We start from the raw sequence: 15,044 nt of genomic DNA, 5'->3' as shown, positions 1-15,044 counted from the left end.
AACAGGTGACCTGAGGTAAGAAGAAGCTGCTCACATTCTGTCTTGTTGATATAATATTGGAGATAACAGGTGTGCTGAGGTAAGAAGAAGCTGCTCACATTCTGTCTTTTTTATATAATATTGGAGATAACAGGTGTGCTGAGGTAAGAAGAAGCTGCTCACATTCTGTCTATTTGATATAATATTGGAGATAACAGGTGTGCTGAGGTAAGAAGAAGCTGCTCACATTCTGTCTTTTTGATATAATATTGGAGATAACAGGTGTGCTGAGGTAAGAAGAAGCTGCTCACATTCTGTCTTGTTGATCTAATATTGGAGATAACAGGTGTGCTGAGGTAAGAAGAAGCTGCTCACATTCTGTCTTGTTGATCTAATATTGGAGATAACAGGTGTGCTGAGGTAAGAAGAAGCTGCTCACATTCTGTCTTTTTGATATAATATTGGAGATAACAGGTGAACTGAGGTAAGAAGAAGCTGCTCACATTCTGTCTTGTTGATATAATATTGGAGATAACAGGTGTGCTGAGGTAAGAAGAAGCTGCTCACATTCTGTCTTTTTTATATAATATTGGAGATAACAGGTGAACTGAGGTAAGAAGAAGCTGCTCACATTCTGTCTTGTTGATATAATATTGGAGATAACAGGTGTGCTGAGGTAAGAAGAAGCTGCTCACATTCTGTCTTTTTGATATAATATTGGAGATAACAGGTGTGCTGAGGTAAGAAGAAGCTGCTCACATTCTGTCTTGTTGATATAATATTGGAGATAACAGGTGTGCTGAGGTAAGAAGAAGCTGCTCACATTCTGTCTTTTTGATATAATATTGGAGATAACAGGTGTGCTGAGGTAAGAAGAAGCTGCTCACATTCTGTCTTGTTGATATAATATTGGAGATAACAGGTATGCTGAGGTAAGAAGAAGCTGCTCACATTCTGTCTTGTTGATATAATATTGGAGATAACAGGTGTGCTGAGGTAAGAAGAAGCTGCTCACATTCTGTCTTTTTGATATAATATTGGAGATAACAGGTGAACTGAGGTAAGAAGAAGCTGCTCACATTCTGTCTTGTTGATATAATATTGGAGATAACAGGTGTGCTGAGGTAAGAAGAAGCTGCTCACATTCTGTCTTTTTTATATAATATTGGAGATAACAGGTGAACTGAGGTAAGAAGAAGCTGCTCACATTCTGTCTTGTTGATATAATATTGGAGATAACAGGTGTGCTGAGGTAAGAAGAAGCTGCTCACATTCTGTCTTTTTGATATAATATTGGAGATAACAGGTGTGCTGAGGTAAGAAGAAGCTGCTCACATTCTGTCTTGTTGATATAATATTGGAGATAACAGGTGTGCTGAGGTAAGAAGAAGCTGCTCACATTCTGTCTTGTTGATCTAATATTGGAGATAACAGGTGTGCTGAGGTAAGAAGAAGCTGCTCACATTCTGTCTTGTTGATATAATATTGGAGATAACAGGTGTGCTGAGGTAAGAAGAGGCTGCTCACATTCTGTCTTTTTGATATAATATTGGAGATAACAGGTGTGCTGAGGTAAGAAGAAGCTGCTCACATTCTGTCTTTTTGATATAATATTGGAGATAACAGGTGTGCTGAGGTAAGAAGAAGCTGCTCACATTCTGTCTTTTTGATATAATATTGGAGATAACAGGTGTGCTGAGGTAAGAAGAAGCTGCTCACATTCTGTCTTTTTGATATAATATTGGAGATAACAGGTGTGCTGAGGTAAGAAGAAGCTGCTCACATTCTGTCTTGTTGATATAATATTGGAGATAACAGGTGTGCTGAGGTAAGAAGAAGCTGCTCACATTCTGTCTTGTTGATATAATATTGGAGATAACAGGTGTGCTGAGGTAAGAAGAAGCTGCTCACATTCTGTCTTTTTGATATAATATTGGAGATAACAGGTGAGCTGAGGTAAGAAGAAGCTGCTCACATTCTGTCTTGTTGATATAATATTGGAGATAACAGGTGTGCTGAGGTAAGAAGAGGCTGCTCACATTCTGTCTTTTTTATATAATATTGGAGATAACAGGTGTGCTGAGGTAAGAAGAAGCTGCTCACATTCTGTCTTGTTGATATAATATTGGAGATAACAGGTGTGCTGAGGTAAGAAGAAGCTGCTCACATTCTGTCTTGTTGATATGATATTGGAGATAACAGGTGAGCTGAGGTAAGAAGAAGCTGCTCACATTCTGTCTTGTTGATATAATATTGGAGATAACAGGTGTGCTGAGGTAAGAAGAAGCTGCTCACATTCTGTCTTGTTGATATAATATTGGAGATAACAGGTGTGCTGAGGTAAGAAGAAGCTGCTCACATTCTGTCTTGTTGATATAATATTGGAGATAACAGGTGTGCTGAGGTAAGAAGAGGCTGCTCACATTCTGTCTTTTTGATATAATATTGGAGATAACAGGTGTGCTGAGGTAAGAAGAAGCTGCTCACATTCTGTCTTTTTGATATAATATTGGAGATAACAGGTGTGCTGAGGTAAGAAGAAGCTGCTCACATTCTGTCTTTTTGATATAATATTGGAGATAACAGGTGTGCTGAGGTAAGAAGAAGCTGCTCACATTCTGTCTTGTTGATCTAATATTGGAGATAACAGGTGTGCTGAGGTAAGAAGAAGCTGCTCACATTCTGTCTTGTTGATATAATATTGGAGATAACAGGTGTGCTGAGGTAAGAAGAAGCTGCTCACATTCTGTCTTGTTGATATAATATTGGAGATAACAGGTGTGCTGAGGTAAGAAGAAGCTGCTCACATTCTGTCTTGTTGATCTAATATTGGAGATAACAGGTGTGCTGAGGTAAGAAGAAGCTGCTCACATTCTGTCTTGTTGATATAATATTGGAGATAACAGGTGTGCTGAGGTAAGAAGAGGCTGCTCACATTCTGTCTTTTTGATATAATATTGGAGATAACAGGTGTGCTGAGGTAAGAAGAAGCTGCTCACATTCTGTCTTTTTGATATAATATTGGAGATAACAGGTGTGCTGAGGTAAGAAGAAGCTGCTCACATTCTGTCTTTTTGATATAATATTGGAGATAACAGGTGTGCTGAGGTAAGAAGAAGCTGCTCACATTCTGTCTTGTTGATCTAATATTGGAGATAACAGGTGTGCTGAGGTAAGAAGAAGCTGCTCACATTCTGTCTTGTTGATATAATATTGGAGATAACAGGTGTGCTGAGGTAAGAAGAAGCTGCTCACATTCTGTCTTGTTGATATAATATTGGAGATAACAGGTGTGCTGAGGTAAGAAGAAGCTGCTCACATTCTGTCTTTTTGATATAATATTGGAGATAACAGGTGAACTGAGGTAAGAAGAAGCTGCTCACATTCTGTCTTGTTGATATAATATTGGAGATAACAGGTGTGCTGAGGTAAGAAGAGGCTGCTCACATTCTGTCTTTTTTATATAATATTGGAGATAACAGGTGTGCTGAGGTAAGAAGAAGCTGCTCACATTCTGTCTTGTTGATATAATATTGGAGATAACAGGTGTGCTGAGGTAAGAAGAAGCTGCTCACATTCTGTCTTGTTGATATAATATTGGAGATAACAGGTGAGCTGAGGTAAGAAGAAGCTGCTCACATTCTGTCTTGTTGATATAATATTGGAGATAACAGGTGTGCTGAGGTAAGAAGAAGCTGCTCACATTCTGTCTTGTTGATATAATATTGGAGATAACAGGTGTGCTGAGGTAAGAAGAAGCTGCTCACATTCTGTCTTGTTGATATAATATTGGAGATAACAGGTGTGCTGAGGTAAGAAGAAGCTGCTCACATTCTGTCTTTTTTATATAATATTGGAGATAACAGGTGTGCTGAGGTAAGAAGAAGCTGCTCACATTCTGTCTTGTTGATATAATATTGGAGATAACAGGTGTGCTGAGGTAAGAAGAAGCTGCTCACATTCTGTCTTGTTGATATAATATTGGAGATAACAGGTATGCTGAGGTAAGAAGAGGCTGCTCACATTCTGTCTTTTTTATATAATATTGGAGATAACAGGTGTGCTGAGGTAAGAAGAAGCTGCTCACATTCTGTCTTTTTGATATAATATTGGAGATAACAGGTGTGCTGAGGTAAGAAGAAGCTGCTCACATTCTGTCTTGTTGATATAATATTGGAGATAACAGGTGAACTGAGGTAATTAGAAGCTGCTCACATTCTGTCTTTTTGATATAATATTGGAGATAACAGGTGTGCTGAGGTAAGAAGAAGCTGCTCACATTCTGTCTTGTTGATATAATATTGGAGATAACAGGTGAACTGAGGAAAGAAGAAGCTGCTCACATTCTGTCTTTTTGATATAATATTGGAGATAACAGGTGTGCTGAGGTAAGAAGAAGCTGCTCACATTCTGTCTTTTTGATATAATATTGGAGATAAGAGGTGTGCTGAGGTAAGAAGAAGCTGCTCACATTCTGTCTTGTTGATATAATATTGGAGATAACAGGTGTGCTGAGGTAAGAAGAAGCTGCTCACATTCTGTCTTGTTGATATAATATTGGAGATAACAGGTGTGCTGAGGAAAGAAGAAGCTGCTCACATTCTGTCTTTTTGATATAATATTGGAGATAAGAGGTGTGCTGAGGTAAGAAGAAGCTGCTCACATTCTGTCTTGTTGATATAATATTGGAGATAACAGGTGTGCTGAGGTAAGAAGAAGCTGCTCACATTCTGTCTTTTTTATATAATATTGGAGATAACAGGTGTGCTGAGGTAAGAAGAAGCTGCTCACATTCTGTCTTGTTGATATAATATTGGAGATAACAGGTGTGCTGAGGTAAGAAGAAGCTGCTCACATTCTGTCTTGTTGATATAATATTGGAGATAACAGGTGTGCTGAGGAAAGAAGAAGCTGCTCACATTCTGTCTTTTTGATATAATATTGGAGATAAGAGGTGTGCTGAGGTAAGAAGAAGCTGCTCACATTCTGTCTTGTTGATATAATATTGGAGATAACAGGTGTGCTGAGGTAAGAAGAAGCTGCTCACATTCTGTCTTTTTGATATAATATTGGAGATAACAGGTGTGCTGAGGTAAGAAGAAGCTGCTCACATTCTGTCTTGTTGATATAATATTGGAGATAACAGGTGAACTGAGGTAAGAAGAAACTGCTCACATTCTGTCTTTTTGATATAATATTGGAGATAACAGGTGTGCTGAGGTAAGAAGAAGCTGCTCACATTCTGTCTTGTTGATATAATATTGGAGATAACAGGTGTGCTGAGGTAAGAAGAAGCTGCTCACATTCTGTCTTGTTGATATAATATTGGAGATAACAGGTGTGCTGAGGTAAGAAGAAGCTGCTCACATTCTGTCTTTTTGATATAATATTGGAGATAACAGGTGTGCTGAGGTAAGAAGAAGCTGCTCACATTCTGTCTTTTTGATATAATATTGGAGATAACAGGTGAACTGAGGTAAGAAGAAGCTGCTCACATTCTGTCTTGTTGATATAATATTGGAGATAACAGGTGTGCTGAGGTAAGAAGAGGCTGCTCACATTCTGTCTTTTTTATATAATATTGGAGATAACAGGTGTGCTGAGGTAAGAAGAAGCTGCTCACATTCTGTCTTTTTGATATAATATTGGAGATAACAGGTGTGCTGAGGTAAGAAGAGGCTGCTCACATTCTGTCTTTTTTATATAATATTGGAGATAACAGGTGTGCTGAGGTAAGAAGAAGCTGCTCACATTCTGTCTTTTTGATATAATATTGGAGATAACAGGTGTGCTGAGGTAAGAAGAGGCTGCTCACATTCTGTCTTTTTTATATAATATTGGAGATAACAGGTGTGCTGAGGTAAGAAGAAGCTGCTCACATTCTGTCTTTTTGATATAATATTGGAGATAACAGGTGTGCTGAGGTAAGAAGAGGCTGCTCACATTCTGTCTTTTTTATATAATATTGGAGATAACAGGTGTGCTGAGGTAAGAAGAAGCTGCTCACATTCTGTCTTTTTGATATAATATTGGAGATAACAGGTGTGCTGAGGTAAGAAGAAGCTGCTCACATTCTGTCTTGTTGATATAATATTGGAGATAACAGGTATGCTGAGGTAAGAAGAAGCTGCTCACATTCTGTCTTGTTGATATAATATTGGAGATAACAGGTGTGCTGAGGTAAGAAGAAGCTGCTCACATTCTGTCTTTTTGATATAATATTGGAGATAACAGGTATGCTGAGGTAAGAAGAAGCTGCTCACATTCTGTCTTTTTGATATAATATTGGAGATAACAGGTGTGCTGAGGTAAGAAGAAGCTGCTCACATTCTGTCTTGTTGATCTAATATTGGAGATAACAGGTGTGCTGAGGTAAGAAGAGGCTGCTCACATTCTGTCTTTTTGATATAATATTGGAGATAACAGGTGTGCTGAGGTAAGAAGAAGCTGCTCACATTCTGTCTTGTTGATATAATATTGGAGATAACAGGTGTGCTGAGGTAAGAAGAAGCTGCTCACATTCTGTCTTTTTGATATAATATTGGAGATAACAGGTGTGCTGAGGTAAGAAGAAGCTGCTCACATTCTGTCTTGTTGATATAATATTGGAGATAACAGGTGTGCTGAGGTAAGAAGAGGCTGCTCACATTCTGTCTTTTTTATATAATATTGGAGATAACAGGTGTGCTGAGGTAAGAAGAAGCTGCTCACATTCTGTCTTGTTGATATAATATTGGAGATAACAGGTATGCTGAGGTAAGAAGAGGCTGCTCACATTCTGTCTTGTTGATATAATATTGGAGATAACAGGTGTGCTGAGGTAAGAAGAAGCTGCTCACATTCTGTCTTTTTGATATAATATTGGAGATAACAGGTGTGCTGAGGTAAGAAGAAGCTGCTCACATTCTGTCTTGTTGATCTAATATTGGAGATAACAGGTGTGCTGAGGTAAGAAGAAGCTGCTCACATTCTGTCTTGTTGATATAATATTGGAGATAACAGGTGTGCTGAGGTAAGAAGAAGCTGCTCACATTCTGTCTTTTTGATATAATATTGGAGATAACAGGTGAACTGAGGTAAGAAGAAGCTGCTCACATTCTGTCTTGTTGATATAATATTGGAGATAACAGGTGTGCTGAGGTAAGAAGAGGCTGCTCACATTCTGTCTTTTTTATATAATATTGGAGATAACAGGTGTGCTGAGGTAAGAAGAAGCTGCTCACATTCTGTCTTGTTGATATAATATTGGAGATAACAGGTGAGCTGAGGTAAGAAGAAGCTGCTCACATTCTGTCTTTTTTATATAATATTGGAGATAACAGGTGTGCTGAGGTAAGAAGAAGCTGCTCACATTCTGTCTTTTTTATATAATATTGGAGTTAACAGGTGAACTGAGGTAAGAAGAAGCTGCTCACATTCTGTCTATTTGATATAATATTGGAGATAACAGGTGTGCTGAGGTAAGAAGAAGCTGCTCACATTCTGTCTTTTTGATATAATATTGGAGATAACAGGTGTGCTGAGGTAAGAAGAAGCTGCTCACATTCTGTCTTTTTGATATAATATTGGAGACAACAGGTGAACTGAGGTAAGAAGAAGCTGCTCATGCTCCTGTTCATCCTGTGTATAAGATCTAGTACTGGAGATACCAGTTGTGCTGAGATAAGAAGCTGATCACACAGCTGACAAACATATCTTTCTGATTTAATACTGGAGGTACCAAAGTATGAAGAAGCTGCTCACACTGCTGTCAACCCTGTGTTTCTGATTTAATACTAGAGATACCAGGAGTACTGAGGTAAGAAGAGGCTATTCACAATTTTGACCACCCTGTCTATCTGATGTAATACTAGAGATAACAGAGATGCTGAGGGACGAAGAGGAAGCTCACACTGCTGCCCACCCTGTCTATTTGATAGAATATTGGAGATACCAGGGGTGCTGAGGTAAGAAGAGGCCTCTAACACTGCTGTCCACCCTGTGTTACTGAATGCTGAGCAGCTAGTGTGACCTGGAGATAACTTGATATTAAGTGCTATAGTTTAGCTTCAGTTTACAGCTGTGCAGTTTCTTCCTGCACACGCTTACAGGCTCATGTACTACTAAAATTCTAGAAAAGATTTCTGACAAGTTGGCTGCCATTTTAATGTACTACAGCGATTACATCTCTGGACAAAAATAGAATGATTTTCTAATTAAAAGTATGTAGAATTTATTTAGAATGACATTTCCTTTATTTTTTTTTCTGTTCCCAGAGAACCCCTTTCTTCTTCTTCTTATTTATGACAATTAGGAAAGTAAGATTGGGGTGGGGCTGGAATGGAATTGATTTGAAGTAACAATCTTGCATTACTGCCAGTGGGATAAAAGGAAATCACAATACGTGCCTAGCTTAATGAGAAATGTCTACAAGGTGAATAATAGCAAGCGAGTGGATGTGGTATTACATATATTAGGGCACATCGATTTTTCTGTTTACATTCCAAAGATTACACCATAACACAAATTAATATTGATCAGAGCCGCTAATGTTTGGTTAAGTAAATGAAAAATAAAGCAAATTACTGTTCACACAACAGGATTCGGTCACTGTATTAATGCTTCACTACTTATTCTCAGTGTTCTAGAATTAAAGAAATTGGAAAACATTTATTTTAGGGGAGTGCAGAACAAGAAAAAATGGAGAAGTGTGCACCTTTCCCAGAACTAAAAATGTCTCACACTTTCAGGACGAAATAAGCTTTCATACTTCTTACCTTCTTTACAGAGTATAATCCATGTGGTTAATTGATTCTGAACGTTTACATTTTAGATCTATTTTTTGTAGCAATGAGCAGAAGGAAATGAAAACCAGAGCAGTATTGGGCAGTCCCCTCCTGTTCTCCTCCAAAACCACTTCATAGAAAACACATTACAGTAAGCCATATTAGTAAATGGGGAAAAGGAGGTGTCTTCAACAGAACATCATTTTTAGGGTGAAATAACATGGTGCATCCACTTGCATGCATCCAGCCCATACCCACATGCTATGGTGAAAGGTTACGATTTTGCTAGTAAATCATATGTTCATTTGCTTCAGCATAGGATGTGGCTTATATGTGGACATTCAGCCGCACTGCCTGGTTTTACCCTTATTGGAAATTGAATAAAAATTGTACTTTGTTTTATGAAGTAAAAGATACAACACCAAAGGCACAAAAAGTTATTAAAGGGGATGTTCGCTACTTTATATTGATGGCCTAACCTTTGGATAGGTCATCAATATCAAATAAGTGGGGGTGCGACACCCAACATCCCCGGACGAGCAACTGTTCTTGGTGCGGGCCAGATGTGCTCAGTTGCAGAGCAGAACTACACAGCTCCATCAATTTTATTGTGGCCATAGTGGTGTACTGCAGATCCACCCCTATTCAAATGAACAGGTGTGGATGTGCAATATCCAACCACGGCCACTATAAAGGGTGACGGTGCTGCGCAGTTCCGCAATGCAAGTGAGTACATCTGTATGGCACTGAGAACAGCTGATTAGTGGGGGTGCTGAATGCTGCACCTCCACCGACCTGATATCAATGATGATCCTAAGGATACATCATCAATATAAGGTACCACACAACCCCTTTAATCAGTAATGACCTCAGTAGTTTACTGTGTGTTAATCCCTTCCCAACATGAGACATACATGTATGTCACACGCCAGGTGCTAATGTATGGAGATGGCTCTGGAGCCGAGTCCACACAATACATGGAAGGGAAAAATGGTAGCTAGGGAACTGGTGAAGGCCCCTATGGCTGCCAAGTCTGTGAAGCCCAGTTTACCTATATATTGCAGAAAATGTATATTGCAGTATATAGATGACCGCAAGTTCAAGTCTCCTAAAGGGACTAAAAAAAGGTTTAACAAAAAAAAAAAAAGCCCCATAAAAATTTAGAAATTACCCTCCTTTTCCCTTATTAAAAATAGATATAATACAAAATAAACACATTTGGCATTGCTGCATTTTTAAGAATGCAATCAAACATGAAATTATCTACCGCTAAAATACAAACAGAAAAACATGCAGCAAAATAAAAGCAGAAAAACAAAACTATGTGGAAATAGCAGAGGAAGAATGTTTGCCATTTTATCGCACTGCGATTGTCCCCAGTTTCCATCATATTGTATGGTAAAATGAATGGTGTCCCACCAAACTTCAATTTGCCCTGCCAAACCAAGCCGTTATTTGTCTATGTCAAGAAAGGAAAATGAAAAGTGGTGTCCCATGGAAGAAAGGGAAAAAAATGATAATTTGTCATGGTGGGAAGATGATATAAGGGATTTCAGCCCACATCTACCAGCTCATCTGATATTGGGCATATAGAGATGATGCAGCACGAAAGACGCAGGCAACCATGGAATAGTGAGTGAATTTTAGAATAAAATATAACGTGTACAATACTTATTGGTCACCTGAAAATTAACTCAACAACTGCCCAGCATTGCAACAGCAACTCCATGTTCAGTGTCAGCTTGGGTATGAGAGAGGGGGAGAATAACCCCTTTAAGGATCAAGTTGTACCGGCTTTAGGAATACAATGGTGAACAAGCATTTTACCCTGTACACAATAAGTCATTCCCTGGCTTTACATTGCTTTCTCTCCATCTTCCTGTGCTGCATTCAATAGCGGAAAGATAGTGGGAGATAGCTGCTTGCTCCTTATAATTAATCTGCTTACCGGAAAGATGCTACATGAGCCATGAATTGCTATCTTGGCGTACTGCCGGAAAAGCTACCTGAAGGTTTCAGGTTGAGCTTAAAGTGAACCTGACAGTTGATACATGCTGCCCGGTCCACAGGCAACATGTATCAGACACTGGCTATATGATTTCAGCCATGCATGTTTGACTCTGGAACGCTGCGGTATTTCAGAAAAAACAAGGGGATCATGCGGTAGACTAGTCGGACAAACGAGTCCCCGATGGCTTTTTCACCAGCACCCACTTTAGGCTGCCGGGGACCTGCCTGTCTGACTGGTCTCCCGTGTAGGTCAGCTATTATGCCATATTTTTCTCTGAAACACCGCAGCATTTCAGGGTCAAACATTCAGGTGCTTCTCACAAAATTAGAATATCACCAAAAAGTTAATTTATTTCAGTTCTTCAATACAAAAAGTGAAACTCTTCAATATGCGACACTGAGATTGTTTGACACATCGTACTTCTTGTTAGTGGTAAATTTAGGTTGATATTTTGCATTTATTTATGAAAATATCTGAATTTTGGTAAAAATTTATAAAATTTTGCAATTTTCAAACTTTTAATTTTTATGCTCTTGAACCAGAGAGATATGTCACACCAAATACAGGTGCTTCTCACAAAATTAGAATATCATCAAAAAGTTAATTTATTTCAGTTCTTCAATACAAAAAGTGAAACTCATATATTATATAGAGTCATTACAAACAGAGTGATCTATTTCAAGTGTTTATTTCTGTTAATGTTGATGATTATGGCTTACAGCCAATGAAAACACAAAAGTCATTATCTCAGTAAATTAGAATACTTTATAAGAGCTTGGAAAATGTTTTTAAAATTTGAAATGTATGTTCAGTAAATGCCCTCAATACTTGGTCGGGGCTCCTTTTGCATCAATTACTGCATCAATGCGGCGTGGCATGGAGGCGATCAGTCTGTGGCACTGCTGAGGTGTTATGGAAGCCCAGGTTGCTTTGATAGCAGCCTTCAGCTCGTCTGCATTGTTGGGTCTGGTGTCTCTCATCTTCCTCTTGACAATACCCTATAGATTCTCTATGGGGTTAAGGTCAGGCGAGTTTGCTGGCCAATCAAACACAGTGATACTGTTATTTTTAAACCAGGTATTGGTACTTTTGGCAGTGTGGACAGGTGCCAAGTCCTGCTGGAGAATGAAATTTCCATCACCAAAAAGCTTGTCGGCAGAGGAAAGCATGAAGTGCTCTAAAACTTCCTGGTAGATGTGTTTGGTCTTGATAAAACACAGTGGACCTACACCAGCAGATGACATGGCTCCCCAAACCATCACTGATTGTGGAAACTTCCCCCTAGACCTCAAGCAGCTTGAATTGTGGCCTCTCCACTCTTCATCCAGACACTGGGACCTCGATTTCCAAATGAAATGGAAAATTTACTTTCATCTGAAAACAACACCTTGGACCACTGAGCCACAGTCCAGGTCTTTTTCTCCTTGGCCCAGATACGATGCTTCTGGCGTTATCTATTGGTCATGAGTGGCTTGACACAAGGAATGCGAAACTTGTAGCCCATGTCCTGGATACATCTGTGTGTGGTAGTCTTGAAGCAATGACTCCAGCAGCAGTCCACTACTTGTTAATCTTCCCCAAAATTTTGAATGGCCTTTTCTTAACAATCCTTTCAAGCCTGCGGTTATCCCGGTTGCTTGTGCACCTTTTTCTACCACACTTTTTCCTTCCACTCAACTTTCCATTAAAATGCTTGGATACAGCACTCTGTGAACATCCACCTTCTTTAGCAATGACCTTTTGTGGCTTACCCTCCTTGTGGAGTGTGTCAATGACTGCCTTCTGGACATCTGTCAAGACAGCTGTCTTTCCCATGATTGTGGAGCCTACTGAAACAGACTACGGGATCTTTTTAAAAGCTTCGGAAGCCTTTGCAGGTGTTTTTTGTTAATTATTCTAATTTACTGAGATAATGACTTTTGTGTTGTCATTGGCTGTAAGCCATAATCATCAACATTAACAAAAATAAACACTTGAAATGGATCACTCTGTTTGTAATGACTTTATATAATATAGGAATTTCACTTTTTGAATTGAAGAACTGAAATAAATTAACTTTTTGATGATATTCTAAATTTAGTGAGAAGCACCTGTACATAGCTGAAATCATACAGCCAGTGTATTACGCATGATGCTCATGAATCGAGCAGCATGCATCACCTGTCACGGTCCTACTCCAATTGCCTCTGTTCCACTGATTCTGGAACAGTTTTTTTATGTTCAGCTCAGTTCCATAGTTATGCCCCCCTGCAATAAAAATGTTATATTTTCACTGCAACCAACAGGGCATATACCACAGAACTTCTCTGTAGGCATTTGCTTTTTTTCCTCTATGACAGAATGTATACGCCTAATTGGCCAAAGGGAAAATCTGCATCTTTATTACCATGAAGCAGAACTGTGGAACAGAGGGGCACACCAATTTTTTTTACCAGAATCAGTGGAGCTGCCCTAATTGGAGGAGGTATTCAATTTAAATGAAAAAATCAAAGGTCCAGAACTCATTGCTGCCGGCTTCTTTCTGGTCCACAGGTCATTGTGAAATGTAACTTTCTTGCCTGAAATGTGATAGGCAACATCTGAGTTTTTGACTAGAAAACCATATTGATCACTAAAATTCTCATATGTACCAGCTGTATTATTAGGGACTTATGCTTTAAAGGAAATCAATCAGAAAAGTCAACCACCCAAACCACATATGTGGACATGCAGATCTTTGAAAAGTAAATCTATCTACACCTTATATCTTCCATCTGTTGCGGCATTCCTGAATAATTAGCATTTTAATGCAAATGAGGCCATGAGTGATTTGAGCATGACAGAGCAGGTAATGATCCTCTGCCTCCCGAGGTTGTTACCCTACCCAGCACTGGCCTTTTTAACTTGATTGATAGCTCACTGTCTATGTGACAAGCATCAGGCAAGGAAATCAGACAGTGAGCAATCAATCAGGCTCCTTTAAAGGGAACCTGTCATGTTCCCAAATGCTATTAGCCTGCAGATATGAGGTTAATCTGCATGTTAATATCTGTCTAAAGCTGTGCGGCTGCTGTACTGAAAGCATAGGCTACAAGCAGGCAATCAACTTTATTCCTTCCAAAAGCCACCAGCTTTCAGTCATAGAGGCAAGGTCGGCGCAGCTTCAGTCACTATTCTGTACACAGTGAGCGGCGGCTGTAAGCATGCTCGGGCACATTGATTGACAGCCGTTGCTGCATTAATACAGCTGCAGAGATGGCCGTTAGTCCATGTATCGGGACATGCTTACAGTCAGTCACTATATATTGAGCGGTGACTGACGTTGCACCAGTACTCCTCTATGACTGAAAGTCAGAAACTGCTTGGAGAAACAAAAGTTTATTTTCTCCTGGTAGCTGGGCTTTCAGTGCAGCAGAGGCACAGCTTTAGAACGCCATTAGCTTGTAGATTAACCTTATAGCTATCTGCAAGTTGTTTGTGTTTGGGGATATGACTGGTTCCCTTTAAGTGCTCTATTGCACTTAGAGAAATTAATACCTGATTAATGAATTAAAATGCTAATTTCTTGGAAATGCCTCATCAGATAGAAGATATCAAGTTGTCAATTGATTTACATTTCAAAAAGCTGTATGCCCTTATATGCGAATGGGGGATAGGTTTGATCTTACTGAGAGAGTCTCTTGAGAGAGGACCTGTCAGCACTCTCAACAATGTCTAATTTATTAAATAGGTGCATTGTCTATTAAATAATTAATAATTTCTGGGGAAATCTCTTGTAAGAGCGCTGAGTTGTGCTGTTACTCTGTTGTTACTCTTACAAATGCATGTGTAAAGTGATAAGGTGGTGTTCTCATTTCCATTATCCTTACGACACATGACAGTTACATAATTCGCAATGGGCCTCAATCCATTTTAAATGACATACAGAATTAGAAACATCACTCACCCATGCTTCTGCCTGAATCGGTTTGATGTTTTCTAACAGCACTTCTTCATAGTTCCCATAATCGCTAAATTTTACGACAGCCGTGGTTCCAGAAGAGTGCAGGGCTTCAATCTCAGCTCTGTAATACTGCAAATAGATACGCACTTATTTATTATGCAAGAAAAGTTACTAATTAAAAATATGCTCTACAAGTGTTTGTTTCTAGTGTATTCAACTTTTTTATTTATTTTTTAAATCCGTCAAAATGTCACTTTTTTAACATCCTGGATAATACACAGCAATATTACAATTTTGTTATGAAACGAACACCACTTCAAATTACTTTTTCATTTTTCATCTGATTAGATAATTATGCTACACTGTC

At 38.9% G+C, this 15,044-nt stretch overlaps 1 protein-coding gene across 1 annotated transcript in view; it reads right to left on the bottom strand.

Annotated features, from left to right (window-relative positions):
• Positions 1 to 15,044, bottom strand: part of TDRD3 (tudor domain containing 3) — a 407,068-nt gene that overhangs the window by 70,185 nt on the left and 321,839 nt on the right. Inside the window, exon 12 of the mRNA XM_073663947.1 lies at positions 14,681 to 14,806. Coding sequence (XP_073520048.1) covers positions 14,681 to 14,806 — 126 coding nt within the window. The remainder of the gene's footprint in view (positions 1 to 14,680; positions 14,807 to 15,044) is intronic.

Source organism: Phyllobates terribilis, unplaced genomic scaffold, assembly GCF_046119375.1.
Source record: "Phyllobates terribilis strain yellow unplaced genomic scaffold, ASM4611937v1 Scaffold_2__4_contigs__length_985480577, whole genome shotgun sequence".
NCBI lineage: Eukaryota > Metazoa > Chordata > Amphibia > Anura > Dendrobatidae > Phyllobates > Phyllobates terribilis.
The sequence above is the reverse complement of the archived record's forward strand: the minus strand, read 5'-3'. Positions and strand labels throughout refer to the sequence as shown.